The 16,012-nt window shown below is 37.8% G+C and overlaps 2 protein-coding genes across 4 annotated transcripts in view; one reads left to right on the top strand and one right to left on the bottom strand.

The window, feature by feature from the left end:
- The window catches only part of Sar1 (Secretion-associated Ras-related 1), a 40,814-nt gene that overhangs the window by 885 nt on the left and 23,917 nt on the right, over positions 1-16,012 (top strand). The gene's annotated exons all lie outside the window — the stretch shown is intronic.
- On the bottom strand, positions 99-14,577 carry LOC149651737 (uncharacterized). 3 transcript variants are annotated; one of them, XM_089848767.1, is made up of 10 exons: positions 14,435-14,577; positions 14,096-14,366; positions 12,332-12,480; positions 8,413-8,572; positions 7,073-8,332; positions 5,262-5,384; positions 2,597-2,762; positions 2,326-2,508; positions 1,273-1,971; positions 99-1,197 (listed from the first exon to the last, which is right to left on the bottom strand). In XM_089848767.1, exons 2-10 carry the CDS (start codon positions 14,198-14,200, stop codon positions 956-958), a joined length of 3,087 nt encoding a protein of 1,028 aa, XP_089704893.1. In that variant the 5' UTR covers positions 14,201-14,366; positions 14,435-14,577; the 3' UTR covers positions 99-955. The 3 variants fall into 3 exon arrangements, with proteins under 3 accessions (XP_089704893.1, XP_089704892.1, XP_089704894.1); XM_089848766.1 differs by lacking the exons at positions 12,332-12,480; positions 14,096-14,366; positions 14,435-14,577 and adding an exon at positions 9,554-10,420; XM_089848768.1 differs by lacking the exons at positions 5,262-5,384; positions 12,332-12,480; positions 14,096-14,366; positions 14,435-14,577 and adding an exon at positions 9,554-10,420.

Raw genomic sequence — 16,012 nt, 5'->3', positions numbered from 1 at the left:
GAAATCGGTTATCCAAAAATTATATGAACCCTGTTATAACACGATGTTCTTTTCCAAATCTATATTTCAACAAAAAGAAACTGGAAGTAGTAGATATCTCCCAAGCAAATGAAATTTATTTAATCAATAAATCGGACTATTTCTACATGATAATAACAGAAGATATATAGAGATCAAATTTATAATTCCGACACACTCCCGTTTAATTAGGAAATAATTTTTCGAAATCTATATAATTCAGCAAAGAAAAAGGGTTAGGAAAATAGGATTGTTATACCATAGTAGAATGATAATATACCTAGTATGGTTAATTGGTGACTTTTATAGCTGCTTAACGTATACGGGCCGTTTATTAAACTTTTATACAAGAAATACACGAAGAAAATAAGTAGTCAGTTAGTTACGTCATGTACGTACCAAACGCGATAGATAAATTATCAGAAAAAAATTTAAACAATAATTTAAAATAATAACTTTGCGTTAATACTTGGGAATTGGGGGAATTTTTAATTTTTGACAGTTCAGAAGGTACCTAAGCTATGACTTATTTTATAAGAATAATTGACCAATTTTCTGTAATAGACAGATTTTCCAATTAGTCTAATTTGATCTATTTTCACACGTGGGGGGGGGAGGTGACTTAAATCCGGTACATACATTTCACATGTACAATTAAGAGATATTGCACCGACTTATGTACAGCGTTGTCATGATCACAGCTCAATTTTACGACAGAAAAAAAAAATAACATAAGACACATTTTTTTTTTGTTGAAGAATTGTCCCACACATACACGCTTTTTTTTTAAAAAAAATCGAAACACTTTAATGTTAAGTTTCCATCCTTGCTGGGCAAAGCACCATATTTCATTTTATCAAGCTCTCAAATATCGAATTTAAACCGCGATGGATGGATTTTTTAAATAATTTTAAATTAAATAATAGGTATTTAGGCTTTAGAAAGTGGTGCTTGGCGGTTGGACTGGTCTGAAAGAAGCAGTTCTGTTCGGAGGGTTCGATTTGACCTTTGTCCACGAACGAGGGATGGTATTGAAGTCGTGGAAAGAAAGGGGTCGCGGAGCTGTAGTTGGAATTCGCGACATTTGTTGGTGGGCTTCTTCGGATGTTACCGTGGGTTGCGCGGCTTGGGGCGCGAATGGCGCCAATTCGGGTTCGACCCTGTTTGTCGGGACGCTTACTGCGCCAAAACGATATCAAAGGGTTAAGTTGGGGATGATTCTAAAATAAGGAGCTACCGTTATTATTATCTTACCTTGAGTTGTTCCCTTCCAACCTTTCGGTGCTTTTGGTCGATAGATATCGATGCTAACCGGAGCCACTGGCTTGTAGATTGGTTCCGGTTGCTTATTTCCAGGCGGATGATATTCCATGGATGGATCAAATCCATCCGGGCTGGTAGTTGCCAATTTATTTTCGGCAGCTTGTATAATAGAGTGAGCCATAAAATTACCCACAACGGGGGGCAATTCGACGAAAGCGGCGTCGCAACTTCCAATTGGCGATTCCATGGCCGCTTCCCAAGGACTTTTAATCAATTTTACGCGGGGGTTGACGGCCACTGGTGGTGGGAATACGTCGGATAGTTGTTCCAAACTGGCCATTGAAGCTTTTCGAGCCTCGGTTTTGGCTTTGACCTTTTCTTCGTCTACTACCCAATCTTCGGCCCTTTGTTTCCTCTTGGCGAAAAGGGCCGCGCCTCTTCCGCAAGGCGAATTCAAGTCCCGGACAATGTCCATGCAGATGTCGGGACTGACCACGTTGTGTTCGTTGACTAGTTGACCCGATGACCTCAGTTTTTGCATGTCGACAATTTCTCTGGGCGCCATTATGAGTTTCAATTTGGGCGGACCTTTGCTGACTTTAATATAGGGGGCAGAAGCCAGATCCGGCGTTTGTATTTCCTGTTCAGTGTCCGTGGTACCACCGTCGCTCGAATAAGCGTCGTGCCCGGCTGTAATTGGATCGTGGATGTAATCATTTGTTAATGAGTAGTCATGGGTTTAATACAACAACGGATATTGATTAAATTAATTTAGATTAAAGTTTAATTATCGAAGAATTCCCTAATACTTAAGACAGTTCGTTTCTATTCGATCATTTGGTTAAATGGGCAGACTTGTGTTTTGTTAATCCACGAAACCAGAAGTAAAATGATACTTGTTCTATATAAAGTGCCAGCCTGTCTAAATATTTGGCAACATCACCGAAATTTAACCACCGCCTACCTCAATGCAATTGGCAAGAGGCGCGAGACATTCGCTATACGGAAACGTCTTTCAAATTTAAATAAAAAATATTAACTCACACTCGTGGATCCATTTGTGCGACCTTTTGACCCTCTTATAAAACATATTGGCGCCTTTTGATTTCTTATTGGTATCAGCTGATAAAGAATCCGCGATTTTACGGCATAGTTCCACCTGTTCCTCAACCGTCGGGTAAATTTGGCCCGGTTCCTCGTAGAAACTCGACGAAGTGTACATTTTCCCTGATTAGTTTGCCGAATTTAATTGATCAATTTAGGCTTAATACAGTTGAAATGATCTTTTAATGCTTTTTCGGGCGCTCTTACTTACTTCGTCTGTTTAGTAGAGATGTCGAACCCATTTCGTCCGCTTCGGGTGAAGGTTGATAAGCGTTTGTGGCGGAACTTGAACTATAGAATTCCGAAGTTGACACGCTGGTAGTTTTTGATTCGTTAAATTCGCTTTTGGTGCTACTCTCAAAGCGTTGACTCGACGACTGTAAATGAAAATGAAGGAAAATCTGTGTTTACTACAATTTTTAAAATGTTCAGGATTGTGAAATCTCGCGCGAAAAAACGTCCTTTACTGTCATGTTTACGGAAAAAAGGGGCCCACATTTGTTTGACTTAGATTGGCACTTTTCCCAAAATTTTATTCAGTAGTTTTGTTAATTTATGGGACTGGTTGAAATTACTACGAAATTAACCGCAAAATACTGGTTTGAAATTAATACGAAATTAACTGCAAAATACTGTTCGAAATTACTACAAAATTAACTGCAAAATACTGGTTTGAAATTACTACGAAATTAACTGCAAAATACTGTTTGAAATTACTACGAAATTAACTGCAAAATACTGTTCGAAATTACTACGAAATTAACTGCAAAATACTGTTCGAAATTACTACGAAATTAACCGCAAAATACTGTTTGAAATTATTGCGAAATTAACTGCAAAATGCTGTTTAAAATAATACCAAATAAATGAAAATACCGATTGAAATTAATTCGAAATTAACCGCAAAATACTGCTTGCAATTACTACAAAATTAGCCAAAATACTGGTAACAATTACATTGTTAGGACAGATAATATCTAAGTATACCCCTAGTAATATTAATTAGCAAATGAAATACCAAGTTTTTCTATCGAAACTTTGCTTAAAATGCAAACGGTTTTTAGTAATAGTGATAATAAGCAATTTCCACAGTTAAATATCTACTTACGGTTATTATTATAAGTTCATTGATTTATGCTAATTAATGAATTAATTTAAATACAGTGAAAAATATATCCAGTGTTCCGCGAATGATTACGACTGTTCATCGGAGAAAGTTGGCTCGATTCTTCGAAACAGCCCCTTAGAACCGGGATACCCAGGCATTCCCATGGCTCGGAGTCACTACACGTAACTTCAGTGTAACTTCTCATGCCAAAGGGACTTAAAAATAGATTTAAATTATACGGGCTTCGTGTGTGCCATAGATATATTTTTTTTCTGGTCCCTAAGTTTTTTTCCTTTACTTTATGGCAATGTACTGTTGGCGTAAATACAGAGACACCACTGGCAGGTAGCTATATACATGACATCTCCGATGTTTCAAGTCTTTTTTTTCTGCTTGGTAGAGTTTTGAAGCTTAGATAATATTAGGTCCGGACCGTAACTCGTTGGAAAGTGAACATTTTTTAAAGGGAATTCCCATATATTTTCAGTTGAGATTTGTGTGTTTTGAATGGACCAGTCATAGTAGTGGCCTTGGGGGAATAGATGATGTCATTATGTTTATCATTACTTGAAGGTTTCTGGCGTTCACGTTGGCAAGAAATAGCAATAATGGATCTTGGTGTGTCTTTCTAATTGGATTTTAACTCTATTTACACTCATTTATCGTTAGGCATGCCCCTCATGAATCAGATTAGAATCGTTTCACGAGGTTAATGACCCCAAATTTAATTTTACCTAGATATCGTTTAATTTTACCTAGATATCGTTTAATTTTACCTAGATATCGTTTAATTTTACCTAGATATCGTTTAATTTTACCTAGATATCGTTTAATTTTACCTAGATATCGTTTAATTTTACCTAGATATCGTTTAATTTTACCTAGATATCGTTTAATTTTACCTAGATATCGTTTAATTTTACCTAGATATCGTTTAATTTTACCTAGATATCGTTTAATTTTAATTGATTATAGGGATCCAAAGATTATATTCTCTCATAAATCGAAGAGGAAAATTACTTTTGAATATCGTGTGCAACAGATTAAAAAATTTCACTGTCATTTACGTATCCCATCGAACCAAATTTTGGGTGATTCTCTTAAATATGATTTCACGTGGTTATTTCATTGATTTATGATTATTTCCCCATATTTCATGAAATATATTTTACATATATTTCACTATTTTCTTCAGATTTCGTGAGATTGAATCAGATCACGTGAAATTCCTCGGATTTCACGAGATTCCCACAGTAAAGATTTCGCGAGATTTTAATCCCATAATAAATCACACTGAATTCAAGGGATTCACCCAAATAAACTTCGGCGCTCATAATTAACTATCTCAGTTTTCAAACTTAATATTTCACTAGTGATTTACCCCTCGAAGAAAAATAGTGTGGAAAATAGACTAAAGTTCTGAAGGGTCCTTCCTTCATTAACTCGAGTTGATAAATGTTTTTGCTAGAAGTGTAGTGTGGTCAGCTAGTGGTCACTAATATTGTTTAGGGCAAAGTTCTTTGACGCAATATACCCCCTTTTTTGTTAAGTAGATCCGTAGTTTAATCCCAATAACCCAATTCACATTAAATTCCACTTACAAAATCCCTTCAGTTGAATTAAATTAAAAAATACTCTCAAACAATAGAACTGCAGAAAAGCAAAATATTATCGTGCAATAATTAATTGGTATATTACACGAAAGAAAAACTTGGCATTCTTGGGACGTTAATTGTTCCAAAATGAACTGACATTATTGTTATCTTACCATTTGACTTTGCATAGCGCTATCAAATATATTGATATCCATAGGTGGGGCGCTGATTGGCCTTTGTTTAGGTTTGGGTGGCACCTGAGGAGCCACTTTCTTGACGCTGTTATCCCCGGTTGACTGTTAAAGTTATCAGCCACCAAAAGACAAAAGCATTTCGATGCGAAGCGGCAGAGTGTACATTTGATAGCGAGTAAAGTGGGGGTATCGGAGATGACCTCCCCCGGGGTGGGTACCAGAAAGTTCACGGTTGAGGTGAAGAAGCGGAGAAAATTGGCAAAGGTGCAAAATCAGACGCGCCGGAGAAGTAATAAGGAAGATGCGGAAAAAGAGAAGGAAGCGTAAAGAGAAATAAATATAAAAGCGTTAGACCTAGCGAGTTTTCCGTTTAACTTATTGGAGCTGATAAGTACCGAGCTCTTGGGTAATCAGTTACGATAGAGTCTCGAATTAGCTCGTTTTACTTTGTACCCCCTACATCTCTTCATTGACTCCAAGAAGTTAAACGGACTTGTAGGCATCGCGAAAAGAAAGAAAGATGAAGAAAAAAATGTGCAAAGCTGGTAGAATAGAAAGCTATCTCTGTTTTAAAGCGAGTGAGCGGAAAATACACCGGGGTCCTTAAAGGAAAAGATTCGTAGATGCTTAAGATGAAGATAGTGGGTTTTGGGGACACTGACCCCCGATATTAGCATGATCGCGTCAACGGTTGCCATTTGCCAGATCAGGGTTGTATCGTTAGTTTTACAAATGGGTATTTGCGGGTTTTAATTGGATAAACGTTACGGGATTGGATTGCCAAGGTGGTGTTGGCTTGGATTTTGATTGGTTAGAACTATGGGATTGAATGGCTTGTAATTGACAGGGTTGGGTGATTAAATAACCCATTCGTATTTGTAGGTCATGATTGGGTAAAATTAGGGGTTGCGCTGATGGTAAACCCAAGTCGTAATTTTCGAAGTTAATTCCAGGTTCAATCTTGAATGGCTATACATTTTTACTATCATTACCATTTATCAGTAAATACCATTAATATAAGTAATTACGCAAGCTTGACACGGGTTACTGAGAGCTAGTCGTTGAGTAACGTAAGTGAAACGTCATCTATTCTCGTCAAAAGCAAAACCTCGCTAACTTATTCTGGCGTCGTTCTCAAACTATATCTCTTACTAAGGCGGTAACATTACAAACGTATTTGAAATGTCACACTTAGGTATCTTAGAAACTTATAGTAAATGATTACTTCAAATTGCAGAATTTTCCTCGTGTCTTTGGGATATTATTTCCCGGACAGTTCTAAAAATAGTTGATAACCATTTACCAAAATTAAATCTGGAACTTTGAAATGGAAGATAAAGATTGAGAAAAAGGTTATATCTTCCGTGAAATTGCGTACCATGATCTCTTTTTTTGAATGAGCGTGGGGGGATTTAATCCTGAAAATATGACTCCCTGGTTCAAAAATAGAACCGTGAGAGCTAGGACTATAGACTATAGACTACAGTAGCTGAAGATTCAAGTCTCTTCACTTAGACCAGACAAAGACCTTGAGATTTGTCTCGGAACTCGCCCACAAATTCCATTTCTTTTTCGTTTTTCATTCGGAAGGAAGCGAAACCCTTGGCAATTATTATACAAATATAGACTCATAGCGGTGCCTTAGGACAGGTTCATTTTGGATTAGAGCCCATATTTTTGGGAGTGCAATAAACCCTTCTAATTCGATTCTTACGCGTACCATGCAGCGTTTGTTGTTTTATGACGTCATCAGGAGTATATTTTATTATAAACGCATGCGTGGGTCTTACCTGAACGTTAACGGAATCCTTCTGGGCACTTTGACCACCTCTGAATTCACTGGGTGGCTCAATGGGTTCGTTAAAAATCGGCGAGGTTGGCCTCCACATATGGCTCTCGGTGCTAGTTGTGTCCTTTGATTCTAACTTGGACACTTGGAACAAACTTGATTCGATGGATTTTGAAACGTTTGATATACTGGATGAACTCATAGCTTCAGCGACTCTATTGAAGTCCCTGGTAGCTTCCTCAAGATCTTGTATAATAGAGGAGACAGGTTTTGATGGTTTAGAATCGATTTCCGGTTCGTTGTCCTGATTAGAGGGCGTGGTTTCCAACCCTCCTCCATCCCGGGTGTAGGACTGTTCCTCTCTTATAAACGTCTGGGTTTCTGAGTTGTCGGTTTTCTGTCTAGTTGCTTCGGTTTTTAATTGGTGGAAATGTTTGTCGTCCGATGTCTGTTCGAAACTGACAACCTTCTCTTGACCTCCCAGGTTTCCGCCGGGTGCCTGGAACGGTTTAGGTCCCGGTAATGACGACAGTAATGAAGTTTTGGCGTTGAATGTGGGACCAATTGATGGTGGTAGTTGAAATTGCGGCTGTGATAATTGAAACAACGGTTCAATCGGCGGTTGTTGCTGGAGTTTATGTTGCGGTGGGGCTTGTTGTTGGGGTGAAGGTTGCTGTTGGGGTACAGGTTGTGGTTGAAATAGCTGTTGCGGTGGGGCTTGTTGTTGGGGGGAAGGTTGCTGTTGGGATGGAGGTTGTGGTTGAAATAGCTGTTTCGGTGACGGTTGTTGTTGAATTTGCTGTGGCGGCGTTTGATACAAAGGTTCGGGCGGCAATTGCTGTAATTGTGGCGCTTGCGGTTGCGTTTGCCTCGGGCTTTGAGGAGGCGGAAACTCTGGGTGCTGAATTGGAGGCTGGACTTGTTGAATCGGAGAGTGTGGTTTTTGAGGGGTTTGAAATTGCGGATGTTGAAAATGTTCCTGGTAGAATTGCGTCTGTTGCGTTTGCTGAATCTGTTGTTGAAATTGCGTTTGCTGAATCTGCTGTTGAAATTGCTGAACAGTCGATTCTTGATTGGCCACCATTTCGGCCGGTTTGGGAACAGAAAATTTTGTTTGGGGGAAGAATGAAGACTTAGGGGCGTCGGTATTATTGTTATTGGTCGTTATTTTTTGTTCGATTTGAGTCGTTGCGCTTTCTTGAATGCTTCTTTGCTGTTGCTGGATTGTTGATGACTGCAACCTTTGATCTTCCACGAAGGTCTGTGTCAAATAGATTAATTTCATTTCACCTTCTATTTAAATTCACAGAACTTATAGGACTGAAACATCAAACGATATACCTTGGTTGAGTTTTCCACTACGCTATAATTCTCTTTTTCGTTGAGTGGCGTATTTGCTTCTTGGGTTTTCGTTATGACGCGTTGAGGCTGTTGCTGAGGTTGAGGAACTTGAGGTAACGCCGCTTGAATAGGCGCTACATTTTCCTTTCCGGCCTTAGCTCTGAAAATATGAAACGTAATACTTTAATTACCTATGAATAAATAGCTTATAATTGTAGCTACTTTTGTAGCAGGTGGTATATGTATATTGAAAAAAAAATGAAGATATCCATGCACCGTCTCAGAAATGTTCATTCAACGAATTCAACAACTCTTGTCGTCTCTCGAAGATTACCTAATTTTAGTAACTAAGAGGGGAACTATTTTCCTTCAAAAATGCCAGCCCTGGAATATAATGTCTGAGCTGAGCAACGTCATTGCTTTTATTTTTAAAACCCCGGTGCTTCATACAGTTACTTCCTACTTTTTAAGTGCCGTACGCTTTTAGGCCTAAAATTGAACCCCGCATGCTCTTCAACCGCATCAACTTGTATGACGACTCCAAGATTTAGTTTGCTATTCCAAAAGAAAGTTTTAGACCGTTTTATTTTCTGTTGAGGAACGCCCATTATACTTCCCACTACGATATGTTTCGTGGGACAATTACGAGGGGAATATTAAGGGGGTAAATTTCGCTAATTACGATGTTAAATACGAAATTTGTTTGAAGTTTTTCTTTTCTTATGATATTATGGGATGGTTTTGTATATATATATATTTTTTTTAATTCAAATTTTGGGATTGAAGAAGATTAAAGTTTGATAAACCCACGCAAATAGAATGGTTTAAGAGTTTGTGGAATTTAAGATGCCGTTACCGTGATAATTTGGCAAAAGAGCCCCAATGTAAAACCATCTTTCAGAAAAAGTTGGGGGAAAAAACGAAAAAAATTAAATTTTGGCAATAGAAAAATATGTAAAAGTCGGCGAACTTTTAGATGAAACGAAGCGTACGTCACCGTACCTAATTGGTCGTTAATTGGTAACTAATTAAGCCTTTTTTTGACAGGTTTTAATACCTGGGGAGATTATCTTACCAATTTAATCGAAACATTGCCAATCATTGGTATATATAATAATTGTCAAATATTTACTATTTTTACCTTTTCGACTTGTCTTCCTTCGTTTTTTTCAATTTTCGAAAATTTCGTATTGTCGTAAAGACCATTGCCGAAAAGAGTACGACAGCCAGAACCCCGCACATTAAGGGAACCATCGAAACGCGTGCCCATGCCCTTCTTAGGGCCGCCATAGTTTGGGTCCATGGTCCCAATCCTCCCATGACTATCGCGATTTCTTCGAATGACTCCTCAATAACTCGATCGTTGGTCCATAATTGCCACGGAAAATAGGGATTTTTCCATTGGTCGCAACACATTGATGAGGTTTTTTAAACCGGATTCCATTGGGAATATATTGATATAAAGGAACCCGACGGCCCCTGGTTAGAACCTTGGTTAGACAACGATGTTACAGAGTTTCACCTTGATTTTCTGATTCTGGCGCGTGCAACGAACGCGGGAGGGCGCCCGAGACTAAAAGGCCTTCCTTTGAACTCGGCAACTCAACTTTAAAACTTAACATATAACGTCTTTACCCATGCTAAGTCTAATCTAGCGGTAACAAGAAAAAAAAAGTTTAGATTTTAAAATTGCCCGCCCGAGACACCCCTCACGTAACCACCGCATCTTACAGCCATTTTGGCACTTGTCCCGATGCGAATTCCGACAACATACGCGACTTGTGGTGCCAAAAACAAGATATTATAGTCTGTCCCCTTCTCTCTCCGTAAGAACAATGTGCCGACTAGCGCGTGAACTGTCTTAAAAAGCCGACAATGTACCGGCGTCATTTCATTTTCATAAAATATTAACCCTATGCTAAAATAGTCCATCTGGGCTGTCTATAAATGCGCTAGACTGTAACCTGTACAATATATAGTTGATTTATTTAATCATTTTAGTTGCAACATCGGAAAAATGTGCTCAGTAGCTTGAAAATACAAAATTATACTTAGTAATAACAGGGATTCATACATCTAATTGGACAGGGTTCGTACACGACCTGGAAAAGTCAGGGAAATTGAAAATGGGCCTAAAAGGTCAGGGAAAAGTCAGGGAAATTGAAAATGTGCCTAAAAAGTCAGGGAAATGTCAGGGAAAATATATTGGTGGGAAATTGATAGTCTGGATAACAGTATAAGGGTGACCAAAAAAGTGTTGTCTGAGACTTGAGCAGAACCCCAAATTCGCGGAGCTCGCTTCGCTCGCTCCGGTTATTTATGATTTACTTATGGTTAAATTTAAACGAATTAATTGGCTTATTTTTATAACAATGACAACTCGTGCAAAAATGATTCGAGTGAATTTTGATTGGTTTTCATATATTTACGCCTTGTAAGTTATTGCATATGGTCAGGGAAATTTGTGGAATTTAGTCAGGGAAAACCTGGAAAAGTCAGGGAATTTCATTCCAAAAATTTTGTACGAACCCTGTTGGAATAATTTAGCCCCCTTATGTTCCTTGTTAATTTCTATGCGGGTTTTGTCGGCTGGGCTTGAGAACTTACCATCCGTCACTCGTCATAATTTTTACGTCTTTCGATATAACTCTGATTCATTTGTGGTTAGCAACGTGGGGTCAAACGCGCGTTCAAGGGGTAACCGGCAGCGAGATAGATTACTCGCGATTTAAAATTCGTCATACGTACGTAATGATTAATCTACGTTTTACCATAAAGCCCGCCCTAGATACGTTGAGTGAAAATGTTTGCGCAATTATTCCTAGTAGGTGTATGTATTCCTGGTAGTAATAAGTAATGTTATATGAGTTCTTCATCGCTGCATAAAATTAGCGATACCTTCAAGATGTTGCGCGTCACGTGTTTCATCGGAAGTTACACGTCACTAAAAAAACCTTGAATCGTCCCAACGTATAGTCTGTTTAATTTAGGCCTTGAAGTGTTTGTTAATTGGGCATGGCTGATTTCTTTAAAATATAGGGACCTAAGAAAGAATTTTTTGGCAATAAATCTCTCTTGTGTTCTACGTGGTCGTGGTACCATATAGAAAACAATGAAAATTAAACGTAGCTGTTTAATTCCGAATCTCGAATCTAGGCCAAGAAATAAGTTACTATTAGAAGGGGATGCCTTTTAATTTAGAACTGATATAGAACGTTTCCCGTCTTAGTTTAAAGACTATTAATAGACGATTCGAAAACCAAGTTTCTGAGTTCTCTTAATCCTTGGCCTTTATCTTGAACGTTGCGAGTAACCGAGTCAAAGGCTATAGAGATAGTCGGAACCCTTTTTGACAATGGTTGGAATTTTTTCTCTTCCAACTACACTGACTTCGTAACGTAAAGTGAGTTTAATTATAAAATGAAGTGTTCGAAAGAACATTAAGAGATTAAGAGAAACATTCGCAAACTCAAGGTTTTGAACAACATTTTGTCCAACTCAGCGAAAAAAATATTGTAAACGAATTAGCCTAGCGTTTCGTAAGCCAAAGAAAACAGCTTTGTCGGAGTCTTTTCTTTTAACGACACTGCTTGCTTTACTGTCGATTTATGTATGTTTTAACTTCTTAACTTTATAGTTAATGAAAAAGAGTATTGTTTTTAAACCCTTTTATCTCTAAAACCATGTATGTAAAACCATACAATATCAGAGGGGATATTAGCCTTAAAAGGCGTTATTATATCTGTGAAAGCACAGCTTCAAACACGTTTAAAGGGGCTCCAAAATATGTTCCCTAATATTGCTTATTTTCATTTGAAAAAGGGTACGAGATTTTTTAGGGCAAGCCTGGTAAAGATTAGCGTTATTGCGGAAACGCAAAATAATTAACGTTAATTAATTAAATAATCAACGTTCATACCTGAGTACTTCAATGATTAAACTATCCGTGGCGGCATCGACAATATTCATGGCTTCATCGTAGGTCAAAGTTTGACATTTGACCCCGTTAATTCCCAATATGAAGTCGCCTTCTTTCAGTTGATGTTGGGCTTTGCTTTTTCGTCGAATCTAAAGTTTAAGAAAAACAAAAACAATTTACCAAATGTTTCAAATTCTTTCATTCGCAAACATTTAACTTTTAAAGGGCGAGATCCAGGGAATATAATTCTGATAACCTAGCATCGAATTAACGATTTGCAGATTAAATTGCGTCAAAAATAGGACCATAACAGCTGGAACTCTGACCGCGCGATGACCCAATATTGATTCAAACTGGGAGGACGTTTAGAAGGAGTGGTAATCAATATGTTGGGTGTTTATAGTTTAAAGTCTTTGGGGACGAGGCCACGAGAGCGAAAAATGTGAGGTGTACCTCTCCTTCTATACGTAGTCCATGGTTCGATGCTCGGTTTTCAGTTTGCCTATAGAACTCTTTTCTTTGAACCTCGGCCTTTAAGTCTAAGTTGTTGGTCTATTTTTAATCCCCGCTAGCCCGGAGAACGCCCGGAAGATTCAAGGTATCAAAAGCCTAACTCTAAACCCAATGTTTAATTTAAAATTTCTTAAACCGCCATGTGGTTTATTTCAAATCCACCGAAAGGGTGTTGAATAATAAGAACCAACTGATGCCGCTTGGGATAGTTTTTTTATATTTACACTAATAAACGCCAAAAGTATCTTCTTTCCGTTTTCGTGGATTACCGCGATGTCTAAATGAAGTACTTTTAACTTGTTTACACACCAAATTCGCGTCGAGTTTTAAGTCTAATGAAATGTGACAAGTTCATAACGTCTTTTGACTTTTTTTCTTTAATGCTAGCTTATTCGTATTTAATTTTCTGATTTAAATATTACGTAATGAGGATCCAGTGTTGTTGTTGTATTGGCTAAATTACGACCTTGGATATGATATAGTAGTTTTTTTTATTATGGTTTGAAACGTCATAATGACGTTGTTTGTACTTTGAAGACATGGTTCGTTAATGAAACTAAACAGACGACACAAGGCAGTTATTTTAAAGTAATAATAATTGTTGCATTGAATTTAATGAAAATTTGAAGTTGTTAACAAGGCATACCACTCGTATAATCAATTAACAACATTAAAATAGATCATCAATTGAATATTAACCTCATTCTAACTAATTATATTCGAGACATCTCTGTCGCGTATGAATTAAAACTACATTACGCTAGACTCGAGTCTCCTTAAAGTCTGTATTTGCGCCACCATCTTTTGAAAATTAAGAATTACGCTTACATTGGCACAATTTCACCCGCCTTTTAACTTTTTAAAACTCGGTGGTAGTAGTAGTTGTAGTAGTACCGTGAAGAATTTTTAAAATACTACCAATAATATTGAATCGCAGCTTAAAACCAGTGCAAAGACACCATGAATCATTCGAAAACAAAACGCAATGTATGTAACTTTTGTCAGTCACGCAAATTATATTATGTTTAAGCGGTATGCACAAAGTCTGTTTATCAATATTCATGGTAGAGAATAAACTATTCGTGTATAGCTGGATAAGGCGCAATACATGGGACGATATATATAAAATGTTAACAAATTTGGCTGGGCCAATCTATTATACAAATCTAACATTTTCCCGGGCATTAGTCCAAAAAGAGTTAGCTAGTTCGCGCAATTACGAGATAGATAAGATAATACTTTGAAAGTTACCTTGCTGACGACCAAAGGTTGTCCAGTTCCAGCACCACCGGTTAAACGAAAACCCCATGGACTTCCGCCCAAGAGTTTGACAGTTACGCGCTCTTCCGATGCCATATTTAATTTAATTTAATCGAATTAATTCAAAGGGTTAAATCCACAAGCGACGCGCGATTATTTAAACTTTTTAAAATAATTTGGAGCTTAGGCTTAAAGGCTTCTTTGGTTCAAGAGGGCTAGCTATCTACTGGAGAAATTCTTGCCAGAGGTTTTTCCACAATTTCTGGAAGGTTTTTTTTTTTGGTTATTTTGAGGACGTTCTGATTCTGAAAAAGAAGAAGAAAAACTTACGAAGGGTGCAAAACTTTTAGGCCTAAGCTCGCAGACTAAAAACCGCTTGGAGTCTGTAGTTTTAGAGGGATGAATCTTACTACTCCGCGCCTCCAAGTTTTACAGTTTGCCCCAGCCAGAACTGCAGAAGGAAGGGGATCATGTGGAATGGATGGTGGTGGTGGTGGTGGTGAGGAAATCTAAATATAAACTTTCCTCTTCTGCTAGCTCTTTGGGACTTTGTCTTATACAAAAACTCGCTCACTACGAGAGGTTTGAGTTTGAGGGGAAAATAGGATAGGATTCTCATCTCTTCCTATAGGACATAAAATCATCTTTCGAAAGAAAAGAAAAATGTCTTCAAAGCTGGCTTTTCTAGCTGGTAATCTTTGAAAACTATATCGTACGGCGTTACGATTTTTGGGGAGTCTCTAGGGTTGGTTTTGTTGTCCGAAGCGATTGTTGGATGTATATAGAGGTCGAAAAAATACATACAGCTAATTGGAATCATTGTGTAGCCATTTTCTCAACTTATCTAAGCAGATTTTATATAAAAGCTATGGATTAATAATTCTGTATGATGAATTTTACCCGGCGAATAGTGTATTTCGCTGCGTCTCGCATCTTGCACGCCTTGGAACTCAATCATTGAGTCCGAATTGTGAGGCGTGACGGATAAAAAGTTGTCAGGCCCGGCCCACAAAACTAGCATAGAAATTAACACGGGGACTATGATGGAACAGTGATTCCTTGTAACTGTATGCATTCCTAGCAGAGATTCACCTTAGTTATCTCCGTCATTGAGGAGTTTTGGAATTTCAGTAATCTTAATTTTATATAAGTAATTCGTAGAAATAATTTGAAGTGGTAATGGTCCCACTTCTCCTCTTTCCAGCGACACTAAATTCTGGCATCAGTTACAAAGAAAAGCCCGCCAAGAATATGCAAATTAGCAAAACAATAGTGTTGCTTAAACGTCAGAATGCTTTTTCATAATTTTAAAACGCGACAACGTGTTTGATTTTAGTTTTTCCACCATGTGAAATTTTTACGTCGTTTCAACGTTAACTGTTTTACGAGCCATATTATAAGAATACGGGGACTAGTTCCCGTAAAATTGAGAGAGAGAGAGTAAAAGAACTTGGCGCCAGTTTTTGCTGAACCAGGTCGAAAGTCGCTTGCCATCGGTATAATTCCCCTTAGAAAACTTTTGGCGCGGTCAGAATATTATTGGCGGGGAAAAACATCTTCCGTATTACGTTTCCTTCCAAAAGTGAAAGTAAATTAGACAATAACTCTTGAGATTATTGCTTAAATTTGACCTAATTCTACTGTAGGTTTAATGGGCCCTTAACTCCAAAAATATACTCGAATAAGCTTGTAAAATCTAGACGAGATTCCCCCAAAGTGTCAAATGAAACAATGAGTAGTTAACAAAATAAACGTTTTCCTTAGCAGCTGCATGGAGGTTTTGTAAAAAATATTTAACGTTCACGCAATTGCAAAACTTGTTTATTTTAAGCGATTCCGGTTTTAGTAATATCATTGGACCAAATCACAAATGTTTGTAAGCGAATTTCCGTAAATATCCCAACGTTT

This window comes from Phalangium opilio, unplaced genomic scaffold (genome assembly GCF_054372755.1).
Source record: "Phalangium opilio isolate 3A_F unplaced genomic scaffold, DU_Popi_V2 ptg000082l_1, whole genome shotgun sequence".
NCBI classification, from domain to species: Eukaryota; Metazoa; Arthropoda; class Arachnida; order Opiliones; family Phalangiidae; genus Phalangium; species Phalangium opilio.
The sequence above is the reverse complement of the archived record's forward strand: the minus strand, read 5'-3'. Positions and strand labels throughout refer to the sequence as shown.